This window comes from Neophocaena asiaeorientalis, unplaced genomic scaffold, assembly GCF_003031525.2.
Source record: "Neophocaena asiaeorientalis asiaeorientalis breed wild unplaced genomic scaffold, Neophocaena_asiaeorientalis_V1.1 scaffold438, whole genome shotgun sequence".
NCBI classification, from domain to species: Eukaryota; Metazoa; Chordata; class Mammalia; order Artiodactyla; family Phocoenidae; genus Neophocaena; species Neophocaena asiaeorientalis.
Genome location: NW_020173491.1, coordinates 7,578,489 through 7,598,408, shown reverse-complemented (window position 1 = coordinate 7,598,408; position 19,920 = coordinate 7,578,489). Strand labels below are relative to the sequence as shown.

General features: G+C 53.7%; 1 protein-coding gene across 6 annotated transcripts in view; it reads left to right on the top strand.

Annotated features, from left to right (window-relative positions):
• KIFC3 (kinesin family member C3) overlaps window positions 1-19,920 on the top strand; it is a 62,876-nt gene that overhangs the window by 27,698 nt on the left and 15,258 nt on the right. For 3 of the 6 annotated variants that reach the window (XM_024747457.1, XM_024747459.1, XM_024747460.1), the window contains exons 2-5: window positions 3,347-3,554; window positions 6,107-6,249; window positions 9,721-9,859; window positions 12,775-12,977. In XM_024747457.1, the coding sequence (XP_024603225.1) occupies window positions 3,347-3,554; window positions 6,107-6,249; window positions 9,721-9,859; window positions 12,775-12,977 (693 nt within the window). Of the gene's footprint in view, window positions 1-3,346; window positions 3,555-3,859; window positions 3,930-6,106; window positions 6,250-9,720; window positions 9,860-12,774; window positions 12,978-19,920 lie in introns of those variants that run through there. The other 3 variants (XM_024747458.1, XM_024747462.1, XM_024747461.1) reach the window with 3 other exon arrangements.

The window sequence follows — 19,920 nt, the reverse complement described above, 5'->3', positions numbered from 1 at the left end:
GGGGGCGGCCGGGGGTGCTGGGAGCGGGCCCAGCAGGAAGGGCGAGCCAGAAGCCACCTCCTTCAACCCCCTGTTGTGAGTTAGAGCAGAACTCTGGCGCAGTGAAGGGCCTGGTCCTGGCAGATTTTAAAGAGGAAGCTGCATATAAATTGGTACCATTTGCACCTCCGACACCCCAACACCCCCAATACACACATCTGTCTCAAGGTTTGGGGTCGTGGCCACCCCTGGCCTTTCATCTTCTCTGGCTTTCTGTCTGCCTGAGGCTGAGTGAGCACGGTTCGCTGGCCCAGGCTGTTCCCCATGCCCTTGATAAAAGTAACCCTCTCCTTGGCCAGAGAGTCATTTGCAAGGAATGCAGTCTCAGAATGGGGCCCTGTATTTGCAGTGACTGGATTTTAGGGACACAGGGTCATGAGTTCTGCTGTCCTTATGGACACCAGGGAGCAGAGATTTTGAAATCTGGGTTGACCTGCAAAACCCAGGACGTGTGACTGTGCGGAGGGGAGGTCCAGCCCCTGTTCAACCTCCTTGACATTCTGCCCGCTCTCCCAGGGAGACCAAGCCTCCTGGGCAGCAGTCTCTGGGCAGTTGTCAAATGTGTCCCCCAGTCACTGCAATATCCCTGGTCTGAGGCAAGGGGGCTGTAGCTCTACCACCCTGGCCTAAACCCAGAGAGGCAGGTGCTGGCTCTCCTGCAGCCAGCCCTCTGCATCCACCCACCACTGGATAGAGGTCACTGAAAAAATAAAATTTGGGTATTCTTTGTATATGCCAGTATTGTTCTGAACATTGTATATATGTATTGTCTAAACTTTACACCAACCCTATAAGGTAGAGTTCTCCCCATTTCACAGATGGAGATACTGAGGCACAGAGACAAAGTAATTCTCCCAGGGTCACCCATCTAGTAAGTGGCACAGCCGGGTTCTGAAGCAGCTTTCGGTCATAACCACTCTACTTGTATGCCCCCATCACCTCGCCCCATGACCTAGGTTTTTGAGTCTCCAGCCTTGGGCTGTTTGAAAGTCCTTGATACTTTTGACCTTCACACCCCTCAGGCTGCTAAATTCAGCTGCTTTTTCCTTTTCAGGATCTTGCACACACCCTTCCTCTTTCTTCCTGATATCTTCCTGACTGCCTCCCAGCTTCCCTTCCTGAAACCAACGAAATATTGTCTCCTTCTGTCCCTGACCCCCTCAGACTTAGCTGATCCCCTTTAAAAGTCTTCTCCCTCAACTGTGACATCGACCTTCAGTGTCCTCCGCCATCTCACCTTCCCAGCGGCTTGGCATGCAGGTGGAGCCTGTCTCACTCCCTCCTCATCCCTTGGGCAGCTGAGCCTCAGGGTTGCTTGTGCGCCCAGCTCCGTGCCAAGCAGCCTGGAGAAGGGGACATCTGGTTCCTCCTGGTTCCTTCCATTCCACACTGCTCCATCTCCCATTTCCTCAGCAGAGCTGCCCACATATTGGATTAGCCTCCAACCCGCCCTTTGGCCGGCAGTCCTGCCCCCTCCCAGGGAGACTGCACCCAGGAGCCTCCTTCCTCCTCCAAGTTGTCTCCAAGGAAGGCAGCGACCATGATGCCCTAGTCAAGAGCCTGGCATTCTTCCAGGGCTCAGCCCTGCGAACATCGGTCACCAGATGTTCAGGCCACCCATGCTTGCACTCTTCTCTTGCCTCTCGATGCTTCAGTCATTCCTGTCCCTGTGTCGACCCAGCATGTGCAAATCTCTCCTATGCTAAATACCACATCCTCTCCTTCCCATCCTAGCCAGCTTCTCCAAAGTGAAGGAAATGGCAGCTTCTTCTAGCCCCCATCCCCCTTGGGCCTTCCCACATCTGCCCTCTGCCCTGCTCCACTGACCTTTCTTCCAGTTTGACCTCTCCATGGCATGGTTCCCTGGGAACTGATCATCCTCTCCTTCCCACTTACTCTCCGGTCACCTCTGAGGACTCTGCACCTGCCTGGTGCTCCTGCCACCTCTGACCTTCCTTCTCCAGCTTTTCTTCCCACTGGGAGTGAGCTCCATCCTTCTTGGTTGCCTCTCATCTTGCACCACCTTTGGTGATTGCATTCTCACCTGTGCCACAGTGACCCCCATCAGCCTCCCGGTTCTGTGTCTCCATCTCCAGCCCTGCTCTCTTCCAAGCTTAAGTTTGAGCTTTTGTGTGCATTCATTTCCGGGCCTTCACCCAAAAGCCATCACCAGGTGTTTGGTGTGGATGTAGCTTCGCTCTAGGCTGGGTGCTGTGGGACCCACCCTGGGAAGCCATAGATGGTCAGGGGAGATGGACACTGTTCAAACAGATATCTTTACTGCCTGGTAGAGAGTGGTCAGTGCAGTGAGCGTTAGGGAAAGTGGCCTACAGCCCAGGTGGTGCCATTAGAAAGTCCTTGGGTGCCTCCAACTCCATTTTAAAACCAAAAGCAAACTCCACATTGCCCCTCTGAGCTGACTTGGCTTCTTCTGTAAATGGCATTACTTGTTGTCTGAGTCTGGGACCACAGCTTCGTGTCACCTTAAATGCCCTCAGAGCTGCTTTGCACACAATAGGTACTCACTAAAGACTTGTGCAGTAAAAGAAGTCTGTTCTGTTCCTTTGCTCTGTTCATAAGGGCCCCGTGGGGCTTTCTACCCAGACCAGTGTTCCCCATACCCACCCCCATTCTCCATACCACCTGGTGCCTCCCTGCATCCTGTTTTGATTGTGGAGGTTTGTTGAAGTGTTTACCTCCCTCCTGACAGGGAGCTTTGAGGCCATGTCTCTCCTGATCAAAGAGGACCCCTGGCAGGTACCTGGCACACAGCAGGTACTGGGTAAATAATTATTAAGTGAGGAATGAATGAATCTTTGTATTTCAAATCCTAGCTCGGTGTCTGCCAGTTGTAGGTACAGTGTGAAGGCTAGTTGAATACAAGAATGAGCTGATTTTAAGAGAATTTGCTATATGTAAGCCTGATGTCACAGCCACAGTCAGGGCCCCTTCTGAATAGATTCACGGAGACGCTGTTGACTGGGGCTGTGACCTGTCTTTATGCTGCCAGGCTCCGAGTGGAGGGGCTGAGGTGCGGGGTCTCCACATTGCGCTGCAGAAACACCTGATGGGCTCCCTGCCCACTTCTGAGCCTCCCTTCTCCTTAACTAGTACCCTGAAATGGTGATAGGCTCTGTTTCAGCCCGTGAGCCCAGGGGCTCCTTGGGGGACATTCGAGTTGGGGCTCTGGTTTACAGGTGACCCAGTTCAGCGGACCCTTCCAGATGGTGGGCTCCCATCAGCTTGGGATGGGGGCGGAGGGTTCCGGCTAGCGGGCTTCAATCTCGCTTTCTTGCTCTCTCCGCAGGCTGCCCGACGCCCGGAGGAGGCCGCTGAGCCCCGCCGGGCCATGGTCCCGTCTCGCAGGACGTGGAACCTGGGAGCCACGCCCTCGCTGCGCGGCCTGTGGCGAGTGGGCCGGGCCGGGGAGCCCGAGCCAGGGATGGCTCGCCCCGCCCCAGCCAGCCCGGCCGCCCGCCCTTTCCCACACACCGGCCCGGGGAGGTTGAGAACTGGTGAGTCCGCATTTTTAAAATGCCTCTTTATTTCCTTTCCTTCCTCCAGATACCAGCGATGAGATCGGGGTTTCTGGCAAGTTCCTAGGCTCAGTCAGAGCTGTCAGGTAATTACAGGGTATCGGCAGCCCGCGAACCGGGCGTGGAGTCAGGGCGTCAATTTCGCTGGGCGCTCCTGCCCCGCGCCTGTCTGTAAAGAGACGCCGGGGACGCCGAGTTAAACGTTAACGCAGTCTGTAGCGTAGGGGGAGAACGCCGCGGATAGCCACGCGCTCCCTGGCCCGGCCAGGTGGCTGTGGCTCTGCGATCCGCCTGTCCTTGGCGGCGGAGCGCTCGTGGTCTCGCTCCGGTTTCTGCCCGCGGCCGGTAAACAAGGTAGGTGAACTGCTGCCCGGTGCCCTGCGCGGATCTGACACTTGATTCCGCCAGGGCTCGCCCGCGGATGGCGAGGAGTGGACGGAGGCTGCTCCGGAGCGTGGCCTGGCAGGGAGTGGGTGCCATGCGCTCCTTTTAGGTGCCATCCAAGGTGGCCCCGACAGCAGGTGGGCAGTGAGGGAGTCCCCGAGTCTGGGCCCCCGCTGTGCCCCTGGGGGAGCTGTCAACAGCAGCTCTCCTTTCTGGGTCATGTCCCCTGGTGCCTCCAGCGTCAAGAAGTGGGCAGCTCCTCTGATTCCCGGTGGGAGCTAGATCGTCAGGACCGGGGAGCTGCCCCATGACTATCTGCCAGCCTTGGCTTGGGTAGGTTGTCCTGTAAATGTGGGGACGGGGGCATCTTCAGAAAGATGCCTTCAGGGGTTTGCTGTCTGACTGCCCCTGACCTATGGGGAGAGGGCTGTAGATTGCCAGCCTGTCTGAGCTGGCAGAGTCCCTCCAGGACATCGGGTCCAAGCCCCCCTCTATGTACAGAAGGGAAAACTGAGGCCCAGAGAGGGCACATAGCAAACTCCAGTTCCCTCTCTCTCATCACACTTGTGCCATAGGTGGCAGCCAGAGTGCTGCCCTCTGAAGTCTCTCTGCAGGGGACAGTGAGGCTGGGGGTGACCCTGGAGGCTGCCGGGGAAAGCTTGGGCTTTTGGATCAGGTAGCCCCAGTTGTCTGGAAGGGGCTGAAGATGGTCTCTACCCAACAAGGTTGTCCAAAGGATTAAAGATGAATGAACAGTATTGCTTTTCTGGTTAAAAAAAAAAAAAAAGAAAGGAAGGAAGCAAGAATTGAAAAAAAACAAAAACATGTTCTCTTGGAAAACTAAAAAACAGAACAAAAACACAGAAAAGTATAAGAAGGAAAATAAGAATCACCTATAAGCCTGTCACTAAACATTTTATATAGTTCCTTCTAGTCTTATGTGTGTGTGTATTGGTCTCTTAAATTAGTATTATGAGGATTATATGACCATACAGACTTTTATCTACTTTTAAAATTTAAGACAAAGGTCCAGTGAAATCGTGTGTGTGAAATGCTAAGCGTGGTGCCTGCCACTGGGTAGAGCCTCAGCCAGTGTGGATGTCCCTGGGCCTCTCTACCCCCACCCGCCTCTTATTGCTGCCTTGAGAAGGGTAGGCAAGCAGAGGGTGGGGTAGCACATGGGACTGGAATATTGGCTCTGTGTGACCCTGGGCACATTATTAACCCTTCTGGGTCTCCAGTTCCTACCTCTCAGCGTTGTTGTGAGGAGCTGATGGCCTGCATTGCTGGCTACCTTCTGTGTGAGCACTTTACATGTGTCGCCCCGTTTAATCCTCATCACAGGACTGAGCTTGGTTCCTTATGCCCATTGTGTTGAGAAGGAAACTGAGGATCAAGAAGGGCAATAAGGCCTGGAAAGCACTTGGCCCAGTGCTGGCATTCAGGATGAGATTGCCCCCCAGGGTGGGAGCTCTGCGGCTTGCCCTGTGAGGCGAATCCCCTCTCCCGCCCCGTCTGGTCCCACAGGCTCTGGAGGTGGGTCAAGGGAGGGGTGAATGGGGTGTCGCTGCTGCAGCCCTCTCCCCGCACCCAGTGAGGGAGGCGGTGTGTCAGAGGCTCGAGAGGATGTGCCTTAACTGGTCCTGAGTGTGTTTTTGGAGGCTGCAGGGACCACACCACCCAGCGTGGGGATGGTCTTTATGAAGGCAGGGGAGAAATTGCCACCTAGAGGCAGCCTCGGTAATGAGGCCGCGGCCCCAGGGTGCACCTCCTGTGAAGATTAGCGCAGCCAGGGTGGCATCAGCTTCCTTCTGCTCCTGTCTGTAGAGGGTGTTCGTGGGCAGGTGCCAGCCCTAACGCCACCGTGGAGGGAGGGGAGCCCGCCGCCTCCCGCGGGGTCTTGGGCGACTTCCTGCAGAGGATCCCAGGGCGGCTTGTGGTTAGGAAGGAGCGCAGCCCCCGCCGAGTGCCAGGCCTTCCCTCTGTGTAGGGCAGGCGTGTGAGGGCGTGTGAGTCCCTCCTGGCAGCACCTGGGCTGCCTGGAGTGTGTGAAAGGGGAGCTCAGCCGCGGCCCTAGCCAGTGGTCCCCGGCCAGCAGTCTCCAGCCAGCGTCAAGCATCTCACCTGTCTCCTCTGTCCTGGGACAGGGCGTGGAAGAGACAGCCCGGCTGGCGGCGACGAGGACTCCAGCACCCGAAGTGCAGCTCGCCCGGCCCTGGCTCAGTGCCGAGCCCTCAGCGTGGACTGGGCGAGCCCCGGGAGCCCTCACAGGCTCTACCTGACCCTGCAGGTGAGCCCTGGGGCGGTCAGAAATGCCAGGGCTTGAGCTGGGCCAGTGTGCCGTGGCCCTCTGAGCTCCAGCAGCTTCCTTCTCCAGGGAGGGAAGCAGGGAGGGAGAGCTGGGGGCCTGCCTTCTGCCTCTTGCCAAGCTCCTCATGGCACATCCACCCTGAGCCTGCCTGAATGGGGTAACGTGCTTATTAGGTTAGCTTGGGGGAGATCTCACAGGAGATGACAGCAGCTTCTCAGCCACGCCCTGGCTGAAGTGTTAAAGTGGGAACTGTGGGGCCTTCAGTGAGGAGCTATTGGGAAGATGAGCAGGTTTTTAGGGGAGCTGTTTATTCCCACTGGGGCATATGAGTCCATGGGGCAATACTTATTTACATTTCCTCGTTTAAAGTGAGAACCTAAAGCTAGACAGAGGACTTTGCCAAAACTTGGGTTCTTTTCTCTTGCAGTTATCACTGCAAGTCAGTTATCATGTGACTTTCAAAAGACAAACTTTACGTATATATGTGTAGTATTTGGTTGTAGAATTAATACATCATGATAGCAATAATAATAGCTGCTCCTCATCGAACACTGACTTTGTACCAGGCTTTGTGGCATGTATTGTATGTCTCACATCAGTCCAAGACACGGTTACTGTTTTATGTGAGTTTTATGGATGAAGTAAGGGAGGCTCAGAGAGGTCAAGTAACTTGCTAGTGGTCACACAGCAAGTTGGGATCTGAACATGATGAGCTTTATAACACATGGTGTAAAGAATTCACACGTGGCAGGAATATAATATCTAGAAATTGAATGTCTCCTGTCATCCTGTATCTTTGAGAAATCCACTATTAAGAGTTTGGTGTTTATTTATCTTTCCTGTACAACCACTTCATTGGATTTACACAATTTTTATTCTTTATTTTTACCTTCTGTTCTGTGACTAGCTCTTTCCCTCAACAGTAAGTCTTGGTTATTTCTTCATGCCTGTCAGTATATAGAGAACTACCTCGTTCTTTTAAACTGCTGCATGATATTCTACTTCAGGGTTTATCTAACTGATCCTCTGTATTGTTTCTGTTTGCAAAGAGATCCTTAAACAAATACCTATGCATTCGTGCAGCTATAGCTTGAGCAATTTCAGGATAGCACAGGCTCTGTAATTTTTAAATGGATGCATTTGTTAACAGATATTTATGAAGTGCCTACTCTGTGTTAGGTGCCAGCACACAGCAAAGAAGAGAAATAGACCCAGCAGTCTAGCAGAGAGGCCAGGAGTAATCAAATGATCACAAATGTATGCGCAAACATTGACATAGTGGCCGAGGATGAAGGACCAGAGTTATCTGGGGATGTTGCCAAGGCCCCTCCCCGTAAGAAAGATTGTGCATGAGGGGGCCACCTTGAAGGGACACATGCAGATGGAGGGCAGGAGGGGCTGTGGGAAATACGTGCCCTTTGTGTTTGTCCTCCGTCGTGTGGCCCCAAGCCAGGTCTGAACATGGACCCCTTGTTTGTCGCTTCAGGGACAATCTTGGGCTTCTGGGTTTTTGTCAGCCCTTCTTATGTGGTTCATCTGAAAATGTAACCGAATGGTCCTTCTTTTATCTATAAGGTCTGCGAGAAAAGCATGTTTCGGGGACAGTTAAAGAAACTGTTCTTATGTTAAAGAAACCATTTTTTATGACTTGAGCCATTGGTAATTAAATCGGGAGGTGGTCAGAAACCAGCAGCCTTGAGTTGGGCGGAGGCTCTGTTCCTGGATTTTGATTATGGGGTGTTGGGTTGTGGTTGCCGCTGAGTCCTGGGGTCAGCAGGTCTGCTGAGGATCTAAGAAGCTCCCACCAGCAACCAGTTTCCACAGCTGTGTCCTGGGCCGTTGAAGCTTCATTCTGTTTATAGGGGCTTCAAGGTGGGTGGCGGATGTGGGGCCCAAGTAGGGACCCAGACAGAGTGAGGGGACCCAGTGGGTCCCCTGCCAGCTTCTCAAGCAGTTACAACCTGAGTCGCTCCCTTCGGAGGCTGCAGAAATTCCCAACCCCCTGGGAGCCTGCCTGCCCATCCTGTGGCTTGGCCAACAGGCCAGAAATAGTGTAACCTTTGCTCTGGGCGGCAAATGGAAACTTCCAGCTGCCCCCGTTGCCGCCACCAGTGACAAGGCTGCTCGTGCTGGTGTGGCAGTTGGTCACAGGGTGGGGACAAAATTAAGTCGCGGGAATTTGCCTAAATACGAGAGACTGCTCACCACCCTCCCTTCTCAAGCAGAAAGTAGAGTTGCTGTTTTAAGAATGAGGAAATGAAACTCCAGGGAAGGTAAGTAACTTGCCCACAGTCACACCGCTCACCTGAGCCAGGCTCCACACCAAGGCCTTTCCGACCCCAGGCTCTGAACATTTTTTAAACGTAGCGTTTGTCTTTTTGTTTTGAATAAGGTGGGCACAAAGACACGCACAAAAGTGTCTGTAATCTGCCTTGCCAGATAACTTCTGTTACCAGAGATAACAAAGCAGTACACCATAGATGCTTACAAGGTTAAAAATGCAAATGCCAAAAAGATTCAAAATGAAATGTAAAGGCTTTCCTTTCTTCCCACTCGCTCTCGGTGAAGTTTGTTTTGATTTCCCCCAAAGTTTAAATGCTGCATATTTCTCCTCTTAGCGCCTGCACCATCATCCGACCTCTCAGAGGAAACCAGTGTATGTTTCCCCAGATTTTTTTTTTTGGAGGCCTCTTTTCTTTCCATTATCCTTAAATGGAATCGCACTTTACGTGTGGTTCTGCTGCTTGCCTTGGACGTCTTTCTGTGTGAGTCGCAGGTGGTTTTCTCTGCGTGAAAGACTCTTTCTGCCTCTCCCCTCCGTCTCCCCACCAGTTCACTGGTCTGTTCTACCTCAGCCTTCTTTGCCTTGGTTCCTCCTTGACCTAGAGACAGGGTCCTGCGGTCCCGGATAGCCATGTTGGGGGGTGGGCCACGGCCTTTCCCTGCTCATATGGACCCGGGTGCCCCCTCCTAGGCAGTCCCAGGCTGGTGCCGTTTGAAGGTGAGGGCAGCTGACATCATGGTGGGGGGCGGCAGGCATTGCCCTGAGACTGCCGTGTGCCTGGTGGGGCTGGACAAGCCTGTGAACGTTGGGGCAGTGCACCTGCAGTGATCAGACCACTGCAGTGGTGACTCGGGGCTCACAGGTCAGCTGCGTGAGCTTCACCTGAGGGCTTCTAAGTGCCCAGGAAACTTGTTTGCTGGTACAGAGGGCTGGCTGCTGATGGGGGCCAGGAGAACGCACTGCCCCCCTCTTGCTGTGAGATCTGGGCATGTTTTCTTCCAGACTCCGGGCCTCGTTGTCTCCACCCACAGCGTGAGGGATGGGCTGGCCGGGTCTGAGGTCCTCACCAGCTCCGGGAGCGCACCGTCCTCAGGCTCGAGGGGGGTCCCCTCCCCGCCACAGTCCCCCTCCCCCTTCACGTGAGGACTCTGGTTGTGTCTTGGCAGCAGGCCCTGCGGGACAAGGGGTGCGAGAGCAAGAGTCAGGGGGCGAAAGAAGAGAAACTCCAGAAGAGGCAGGCGCCGGCCCCCAGGCAGGGCCGGGAGGCCCAAGAAGCTGGTGGCACCATGAATGTAGAGAAAACAGGTAAAGGAAGTCTGCCCGCTGACCTGGCACAGCCCAGGCTAAAGCCGGTGTCGGAGGGGAGGCTCTTGTCCCAGACACCGTCCTCCTCCCCTGGAGGTGGCCCCCTGGACGTGGAACTCAGAGACTGCAGGCTGCCCATCCCCACTCCAGGGACACCCTCCTCCCAGGGCCGCTGCCGCGCCACCGGTGATAAGCAGCTTTGGCCGGCATGGGCTGGGGTTGAATTTCCCCGCTTTTTGTCTTTTCCCCAGCGCCTGTCAAAAGCAGGGTGAAGGTGGCAGCCTCAAAGACGCCACCTCCTGCAGAGAGAGGCCTGACCCCCTCCTTTTGTCTCCGTGGGTCCATCAGGGACCCAGAAGCCCTAGGACACAGCTTCGCTCTGCTGCGTCGAGGCTGGGAGAGAGGAGCTGGTGGCTCCACTCTTCTCCGGCAAGGCTGACAGGCTCTGGAAGAGCAAGAACCCAGAGCCCAGCAGTTACTGGGAAAGTGCATCCTCAGGGAGCCTGAGGGGAAGGCCAAGAGCGAGGGGGAAAGGAGCTGGCCTTTCTCAAGGAGCCTGAGGGGAAGGCCAAGAGCGAGGGGGGAAAGGAGCTGGCCTTTCTCTCGTTTGCCTCCTCCTGTCAGAGCTTGATTTGTTGTCTGAACTGGCGAGGTGGAAGGAACCACTCCCTTTTTGAGGTTGATCCAGAGTCGCCTTCACCCGTGGGCCCGGCACTGATTCGGGGGCCGGTGTCGGGGTCTGGCCGGGGTGTGGAAGGGGGAGCATCGTCCAGCCAATCCGGAGGACTGACTCTTGTCAGTGGGTCCGGGGATGGGACCCCCGAGCCTGAGTGTCCTTGAGGGGCCGTGTCCAGGCAGGGTCTCTGAGAAAAAAACTGTCTTCTGAAAACTTGGACTGACAGCTGACCTACTATGAGGGTGCAAAGGTCCGTCAGTCCCCGCCCTTAAGTGCTCCTTTGATCTCACCTCTTCCTCCGCTGCTGTTGTCCCTTAGCTTCCTCTAGGTCTTTTCTTGCCCAGCAAGTGCTCTCCGGGCCCCTCTTGGCTCCCTTGACACACGGGCACTGTGCCCAGGTCAAGGTGAACTCCCCTGGCTGTGGGCTCTGAGGGTGAGATGAGCAGTGTCCCGGGCAAGAAGGGCCATTCCGTGTCCTGCTGGGTGACACTCACTCACACCTGCGCATCCCTCGCGGGATCCAGGCTCTTGCCCAAGGTTGCCTCCGGATAAGGACCATTGTCCCCATTTTACAAAGGAAGCCCCTGAGGGGCCCTCCCATACTTGTCTGAAGTGGCAGAACCAGCTCTTGGACCTGGAGTCGAGAGCATTTCCTGCCACACCACGGCAGTCTGCAGAGGGCAGAGGGCTGTGCTGGTCACATGCTGCCCATGGCAGCCCCGTGTGCAGGCCTGGAAGCATCCGTCTGAGCTCGCTCTCTCTAGAACAGAGAGCAGAAGCTTGGCCAACTGTGTGTGACATGCATGCTGTGTCACATGCAGGCCACACGGCCAGGGCTCCTAGCCAGCCAGTGATGGCCCCTGTTCCAGCTTTCCAGAGGGCCTTGAGTCGGAGCTGTCCCTCGGGGTTGGGAGGAAGCGAAAAGGCAGTGTGTGTGTGCGTGGCCTGCTCCCTTTAGAGTGAGAGCGGCTTCTCACTGTCTACCTCTCCTGGGCCCAGTGCTGAGATGTCCTGCCCAGCCTGGAATCGGCTCCATCTGCGCTTCCCGCTCCAGCCCAGTCCCAAAGCCAGGCTGCTGCTTCGGCTTCTGTGCTGTCTCAGTGAGCAGCACACTCGCCACCTCCCTGTGGGTTGAAGCTGGGATGTGTGACTTCAGGTGCAGGTGGCTTTGTTTCCAGAGTCTGGGATACCCCCGCCACCGAGTCCTGCCCACACAGTGTGGCGGAGCCCAGACACCCTGGAGCTCTGAGGTAGGGTGGAGGCTCGTGGCCAGCAGATGCCACTCTTCATGCTTCACTCTTGGACACTTGGCCCTGCCTCTCAGGCTTTGGCCAGGACCCAGATTGGGCTGCCTGAAGATCCCTGCCCTTCCAGCCTCTCCTCTGCCCCACTGCCCCACCTCCTTGCCAGTTCCCCACCTGCAGAGACTGTGGCCATTCTTGGGGCCATCAAAGCAAGCTGTGACAAGCATGCCAGGCCCCACTAGCAGGTCACAGGCCTTGATTGTGTGTCTCTGTCCTTCTATCTGTCTGTCTGTGTCTCTTCTGCTCTTGGTGACAGGACGGTGGAAGGCTGAGGCGCCACCCACCCCTGTGTTTATCCCTTCCTCGTGCCTGTGAGGTCCCTGTGCTCAATCCCGCAGGGGTCCACCTGGGAGCGTGCCTGGCTGTGTTCCTGCCCACGTGCTGTGTCTGTCCCCGTGTCCTGGTCTGTCTGTCCCTTGCACACGCACACCTCCACTTGCTCGCTCTCTGTGTGCGGGCAACCACTCCCTGTGGAAGGCAGGGGGCAGGCTGGGGAGCCCCCGCCTCTCTTCTGTACTCTGGAGAGGGTTTGGGGTTTAAAGAAATCATGTTCCACCAAGAATAGTGTTTTCTGGGGAGAGAACAGCTGTTGCTAGAGCTGTCTTTCTCAGCTGCAAGTCCATGCAGGCTGGCCATGGAGAGGGTATTGCGCGTCAGACCTAGAACACAGGCTTTGGGGGAATAATCGGTGGAAGCTGCTTTCCTAAGTCCTGGTCTAGGCAGTTCCACCCCCCCAGAAGCTGCCTGCTGAAGTGGCTTCCTCCGAGGCAGGCCCCGGAGGCCCCCGGCTAACCTATGCTGCTGCTGCCCCCAGCCCTTGCCCGGCTCCCTCGTCCCCTCTGCTTGCATCCCCTCCCCTGCCATGACGGGCCCCCTCTCCTCGGCCAGGCTGGGGCCTCTGCTGCCCGGCTGATCGGCGGCTACTTTGCTCATAGGTGGGCGGCTCTTTGGCAGCGGGAGGTGCTCGAGCCTGTCGGGGCTGCCAGGTGCAGCCCCCGTGGTACATAGGATGGTGGAGGCCATGTCCCAGCTGCAGGAGGAGAAAGCCCAGCTACAGGAGGAGCTGGTGGCCCTACGGGAGAGGCTGGCTGTCTGCGACAGTGATCAGCAAGCCACATCCACCCAGCTGCAGAATCAGGTACCTGGGGAGGATGGGACGGGCTGAGGCCGCTGCCCACTGTGGAGCAGGTCGGAGGACATCGCCCAGGGCACCCGGAACCCACCAGACCACCAGCATGATGGACAGTTGGGGTCTCCGCTCCTGGCTTGGGTGTGCACAAGAGGGCGAGGTGGCGAGAATCAGAGGCCTGGGCCTCCCATGCTGGCCATTCATGCGCCCCATTCCTCATGGTTAGCAGGGGCCAGGACCTACCTCTCCAGAAGTGACAGGCAGCATGTGTAGGCATGAGTGGATCAGGAAAGCGCAGGGATGTTCCCGTCCCGAGGCCAGTGCTGAGTCCACTCCATCTTGCAAGGTGCCCTGGCTTGGGCAGCCCAGGTGGACCAAACTCATTGCAGAGGTCACCCCACGGAAAACTGGCAGGAAATGAGAGGCTGGCATGTGTGCAAGTGAGAGAAAGGAGCTCTCAAATCTCTGGAAGCCCTAGAAAGTGAAGGTTCTAGGGCTCCTCCTTTGTTAGCTAGCCAGGAGGACGCTGAGGACGCCACAGTCCCTGTGGGCTGACCCCTAGCCCTCCTCCGTATGCCTGGCTAATTCACCCTCCTTCTCATCACCACCTAGGCCCCAAGACCCCTTTCCTGGGGCTCAGCTCCCCACTCTTAATTGTCCGTGTCTGTCTCTCGTGCCTGTGTCTGACCCTCCCCACTTCCCCAAGGTCCCCAGCCCTGTCTCCAAACCATCCCCATGTTGGAGCCCATGCCTGAGCTCCTGGGCCTGAGCTCTCTCTGGAAAGCCCTGCCTTCGGTTGGGTCAGCTTCTTTCTCTGTGATTTCCCAGCATGTGGACCTTCTACTCGGGGGACCATCACTGAATACCGTGCCTTGTTCTCAGTTCCAGGGGCAGCAGGTTATTTTCATGCACTTTTAAAATGCAGCATTTTTCCAGCTTACAAGTGTGTCCTCAAGAACCCTGTCCTGACCACCTGTCCTTGGCTGAGTTGGGTGGGCCTCCTTGGGGTATCCCTAGTGCCCCGTGCCTCCCGCTTGTACAGTGACCCCATTGTTTGCTGCCTCTGGGCCTGTCTGCCCCACTAATGGGAGCTCCTCGTGGCAGGTGTGACACACCAGCTTTGTATCACTGTTGCCTCCTGCGGTGCCCGCCTGTGTTTCTGCCTCAGATGTCTGCTGGGCGCCTGGTATGTATGGGCACCCAGCTGAGCAGTGGGGATGCCCAGGTGGACAGGCGCACCCTGGCCTGCGGAGGCCGTGGTCTAGGGGAGGACAGATGTTTGTTACATGCACTTATGAAAGTTGGAAGAGTAACAAGGGCTCTGCAGGTGGGTACACACACAGGGAATGAGGGTTTCTACCACGTGCCTTTGTCGGGGACATCAGGAACTGTAGGGGAGGTCGGGGGCAGCCTCCCTGAGAAAGCGGGTCTGGAGCTGAGGTCTGGCACAGAGCAGAGGAAGTGCATTCATTCTGAGCTGAGGGAACAGTCAGTGCAAAGGGACCGAGGCAGGGGGAGCAGAATGAATATCAGGGTGAACCAAGGCTTGTGTAGCTGGAACGTGGCATGAGGTGCTGCCCCACGGGGCTGTGGGGCTGGTCTAGGGCCCTCCCTGCAGGACGCATGTCTGACCTGTGGCAAGAGCTCTTCCTTCCCTTGGTTTAGTTTGTCCGGGCACTTCACTTTTGAAACAAGTTTTGTTTTTTTAAAGAACCTGATTGAGATATAATTCACATACCATAAAACTCACCCCTTTAAAGTGTACAGTTTACGGTCTTAAGTACGTTGGTGATGCAGCCATCACCACTATCTAATTTTAGAACCTTTTTATCACCCTACAAAGACCTATTGTCACTCCCCATGTGCCCCTCCCCCCCAACCCTTGGCAACCACTGCTCTGCCTTTTTCTTTGTTCGTTCGTATGGATTTACCTTTTCTGAATGTTGCATATAAATTAAATAACAATATATGGTCTTTTGCGACTTTAAACCAATTTTTAAGAAACATTTTTTCCTTTAATGAGCAAAATTGACTTAGTTTTTAGAGGGGAAGTTGCGGGTCAAGCATCTTAGCCTTTTTGGTGTCCTTGAGTGCCAGCTCTCCAGATATGCCTGACCCCTCCCCTCCCCCCAACCTCCATGCCTCTGGATGATTTGGAGAATTCAGAATGGTTCCTGGTCTTTGCTCATATTTTTTTCCTGAATTTTCTGACTGCCAGTTCTTTTCTGAAAAATATCTCAGGAGATGGACCTGAAGCTCCAGGTCTCTGAGCCACTCTTTGGAGAGTCTGACTCCGTAGAGCTGTGGCCAACCACTTGGTCCTAGAGCTGGGTTCAAATCCTGACTTTGGCACTACTCATTAGCTGTGTGACCTTGGGCTAGTTAATTACTGCTCTGCACCTCAGTTTCCTCATCTGTAAAATGGACATAATAACAGTACCTGGTGAGATGACCCAGTATTATTGGTGTCGCCACTGCCACCACCGCCAATCATTGTTACAGGAATGGTGTTGGATTTGGAATCACGTGAGTAGGGTTCTAGTCCTGGCTGTGCAGCTGTAGCAAGTCACTTCCTCTCTGAGCCTACATTTACCAGTCTCGACACTGGGTCAAATAGATGTTGCTTCGTGGTTATTGGGCAGCTCAATTATGGGACTGGACAGGAAAATGGATGGTAAACTGTAAAGTGCTGTGCCTTGTGAGGTGTCACTTCTGTGTGCTCTGGTCTCCTGTCAGCCTCACTGTGGTTTGGCACAGATTGACCTTTCTGGTCTTCTATACGTTGCTCTGCAGGAGTTCCAATTCTAGGGTCACCACTTAGTGGTCAGGTGACCTTGAACAAGTTGCCTAACCATGACTTAATCGCCTGGAACCTCAGTTTTTCTTCCTGTAAAATGGCGATAATAATAGTATGTACCTAACAGGATTGGGGGGTTCAAAGTCATGATCTTATGAAGCCCCCCTGCCCCACTGGCAAACCTGACTCAGCAACTGGGGCTGCCATTGTCCCTGTTGGAACCCGGACTTGTGAGGGCTTCAGGAGTCTTTTTCAGGCCTCCCCTTGGATGTGTCAGATGGAGATGTTTATATTTTCTGGGAGCTCACTGTGTGCCTTGTGGGGAGCACTAGGGTCAAAGGTCCTCAGTCCTGGGGCACCCAGCAGCCCCAGGCCACGTGCTGGTGGCCTTGAGCTCCCCTGTCCTCTGTGGATGTCCCTGGAGCAGTGGCCTTCATGCTTCCAAGGCTCCTACCATCGTTTTACACACACCCAGATTGCACCCCTCCTCTTATTGCCCCCACACCTCAAGATAGAACCTTACATTGTGAGCAGAAACCACAGGCTGGAAGACTAGATCTAGCGCTCAAATGTGCCTTGTTTGTTTGACCTGCTTTTTTCTTTTTTTTTTTAACCTCTTTAAAAATTGTGGTAGAATGCACATAACATAAAATTTACCATCTTAAACATTTTTAAGTGTATAGTTCAGGGTATTAAATGTATCACATTATTGTACAACCATCACCACCATCCATCTCCAGAACTCTTTTCATCCTGCAAAACTGAAACTCTGTCCCCATTGAACAGTAACTCTTCATCACCCCAGCTGCTAGCAACCACCATTCTGCTGTCTCTATGAATTTAGCTATTCTAGGTATTACACATAAGTGGAATCACAGGATTTGTCTTTCTGTGTCTGGCTTATTTCACTTAGCATAATGCTCTCCAAGGTCATTCATGTTGTTGCAAATGGCAGGAATTCCTTTTTTAAGGCAGACTAACATTCCATTGTATGGCTAGACCACATTTAGCTTATCCATTCGTCCGTAAAGGGACACTTGGGTTGCTCCCACATTTTAGCTGTTATGAATAATACTGCTATGAACATGGGTGTGCAGATATCTCTTTGAGACCCTGCTTTCAATAACTTTGGGTATATGCCCAGAAGTGGAATTCCTGGATCATATGGAAGTTCTATTTAAAATTTTTTGAGGAATCTACCACATTGTTTTCTACACTGGGTGCACCATTTTATATTCTCACCAGTAGGGCACAAAGGTTCCAGTTTCTCCATATCCTTACCAATACTTGTTATTTTCTGAGTTGCCTTTTTTTTTTTTTTAAATAATAGCCATCCTAATGGGTATGGAGTGGTATCTCATTATGGCTTTGATTAGCATTTCCCTAATGATCGGTGATATTGCACATCTTTTCACGTGCTAATTGGCTGTGTGTATATAATCTTCGGAGAAACGTCTGTTCAAGTCCTTTGCCCATTTTGAATTGGGTTCTTATGTTGTTGTTGAGTTGTAGGAGTTCTTCATATATTCTGAATATTAGCCCCTTATCAGATATGTGATTTACAGATAGTTTCTCCCACTCTGTGGGTTGCCTTTACACTCCGTTGACAGTCTTGATGCACAAAAATTTTTTTGATGAAGTCCAGCTTACCTATTTTTTCTTTCATTGCCTGTACTTTTGACATCAAGAAATCATTGCCAAATCTAATGTCGTGATGCTTTTCCCTTGTGTTTTCTTCTAAGAGGTTTATAGTTTTAGCTTATATGTTTCAGTCTTTGATGCATTTTGATCCATTCTTTTGCATGTGGATATCCAATTTTCCCAGCACCATTTGTTGAAAAGACTGTCCTTTCCTCATTGAAAATCTTGGCACCGTTGTCAAAAATCAGTTGACCATATACATGAGGGTTTATAACTGGGCTCTCTCTCCTATTCCATTGGTCCATATGTCTGTCTTTATGCCAGTACCACACTGTTTTGATTACTGTAGCTTTGTAGTAAGTTTTGATATCAGGAAGTGCGAGTCCTACAACTTTGTTCTTCTTTTTCAAGATTGTTTTGGCTATTTGGCTTTTGAGATTTCATATGAATTTTAGGATGGATGCTAATATTTCTGCAAAAAATGGCATTGGGATTTAGACAGAGATTGGATTGAATCTGTAGATTGCTTTGGGCAGTATTGACATCTTAACAATACTGTTTCCAGACTATGAATGCAGGCTGTGTTTCCATTTACTGGTATCATCTTTAATTTCTTACAGCAACATTTTGTAATTTTCAGTGTACAAGTCTTTTGTCTCCTTGGTTAAGTTTATTCCTACATGTTTTATTCTTTCTGATGCTATTTTAAGCGGAATTACTGTCTTAATTTCCTTTTCGGACTGTTCAGCGTTAGTGCATAGAAACGCAACTGATTTTTATGTGTTATATCCTGCAACTTTGCTGAATTTATTAGTTCCAACTCTCCTGATTGTATGATCAAATTAGTTGCCACCATTTAAATCTTAGTTAAGTTCATATAAAAATCTCAACATCCTTTTTTTTGTCATAAAATACTGGAAATTGTGGCACCTCTGGACTGACATTCCCACACGGCATGCACTGCCTGGAGCCCATTAGCAGCTCCTGCCTTTGGCAGAAGTGAGTATCCTTCAGCACACCCCAGCCTCCACCACCTCTGCTCCCCCGTGCCCTGCCTGACCGCTCTCTCACAGACCCTGCTTCTCCTGGCCCCTCATGCATTCAGCACTCTTTCTACATGTGTTTACTGAGCGCCTACTATATGCTAGGTACCGTTCTAGGCACTGGGGGTACAACACTGATACAACAAATATCCCTGTCTTCGCGGACTTTCATTCTAGTAATAGACTTATTACGTGCTGGGCCCTGTCCTCAGCACTTTATATATGTTACTCATGTAATCTCACTTAATCCTCCAGACCTCCTCAGTGAGGTAGCCTCATTCTCCTGCTAAGGAAATGGAGAGGCACGGTGGAGTTGAGACATGTCCAACGTTGTCTGGCAAGGTAGGGTGATGTCTGTATTAGAAACCCGAGCAGTCTGGCCTGAGAGTCCATGTTCCCAAAGCCCCTTGGTGGCAGAAGGACTCAAATGTGAAAACTCGGCAGTGGAGGCAGGGTGGGATGGATGTAGCCAGCCGGGCCTGGTCAGTGGTCATGTACATAGGTAACCAGGAGTCAGGTCTCCTGGGAGGGGGGAGTGTGTTGGGGACAGGATGGGGTGCTTCCCGGGGCTGCCCCTCAGGCCTCTGGGCTGCGTTTCCTTGGGGCCGTCTGGATCCCAGGCCCTCTCATCTTCCCAGCTCAGCAATGCCTTGGTCTTGCCACTGGGAGAGCCCTCCGTTCCTCAGAAGACAGCCGATGATGGGGGGCCAGGCTTGGTGGGAGGCTGGGGGCTAGTCAGCAGGTTGTCTGTGTCGAGAGGAGCAGACAGCTGGGGAAACACAGCCTGGCACAGGGCAGCCGCACCCTCCGCTGAGCCCGCTTCTGCTGGGAGATGGAACTATGGGTTTGCGTCGGTCAGCAGACAGGCACCAGCTCCCTCTCCCTCAAGGCCCCCCTGCACCAGGCTTGTGGCTCAGTTTCTCAGCATGACTAGGAGCCTGAGCCCAGGGAGGGCTGTGGCACAAACCCAGCCTGGTCCCTTCTCAGCCCTGGGGCTGACCTTGTGCTGTCCGGGGGGCCACCACAGCAGCCGGTCAGGAGCCTGCCTGCCCCTCTGGCCTGGCTCTTTGCACTCAGGAGTGAGTGCGCTGCCCCCTCGCCGTCACTTCCGTGCTCACTGAGTGTCTCCGGGTGTGCTGGGCACCTCCCGAAGAGCTGATGGAGGAGGTCCCCCCCCCACCCCCCCGCCGACCCCTTGCGTACTGATGCAGGCACCGTCGCTGACTCAGAGCTGTACTGGGTGGGTGAAGGGCGTGCCTGCAGGGGCCCCCTCCGCAGAAGGCCCCGCTCTCTGGTCAGGTTCACCCTCAGCTCCCCGTCTCTGCTCCGAGCCCTCCTCCCGTACTTGGTTTTGTCTCCGTCTCCTGTGCTCACTGTTTTCCCTGACCCTGAGAGACTCGCCTGTTCTCCCTCCCAGGCTGGGAGAAGTCTGCTGTCTTCCCTGCAGGCCCTCCCGAAGCTGACCCGCCGG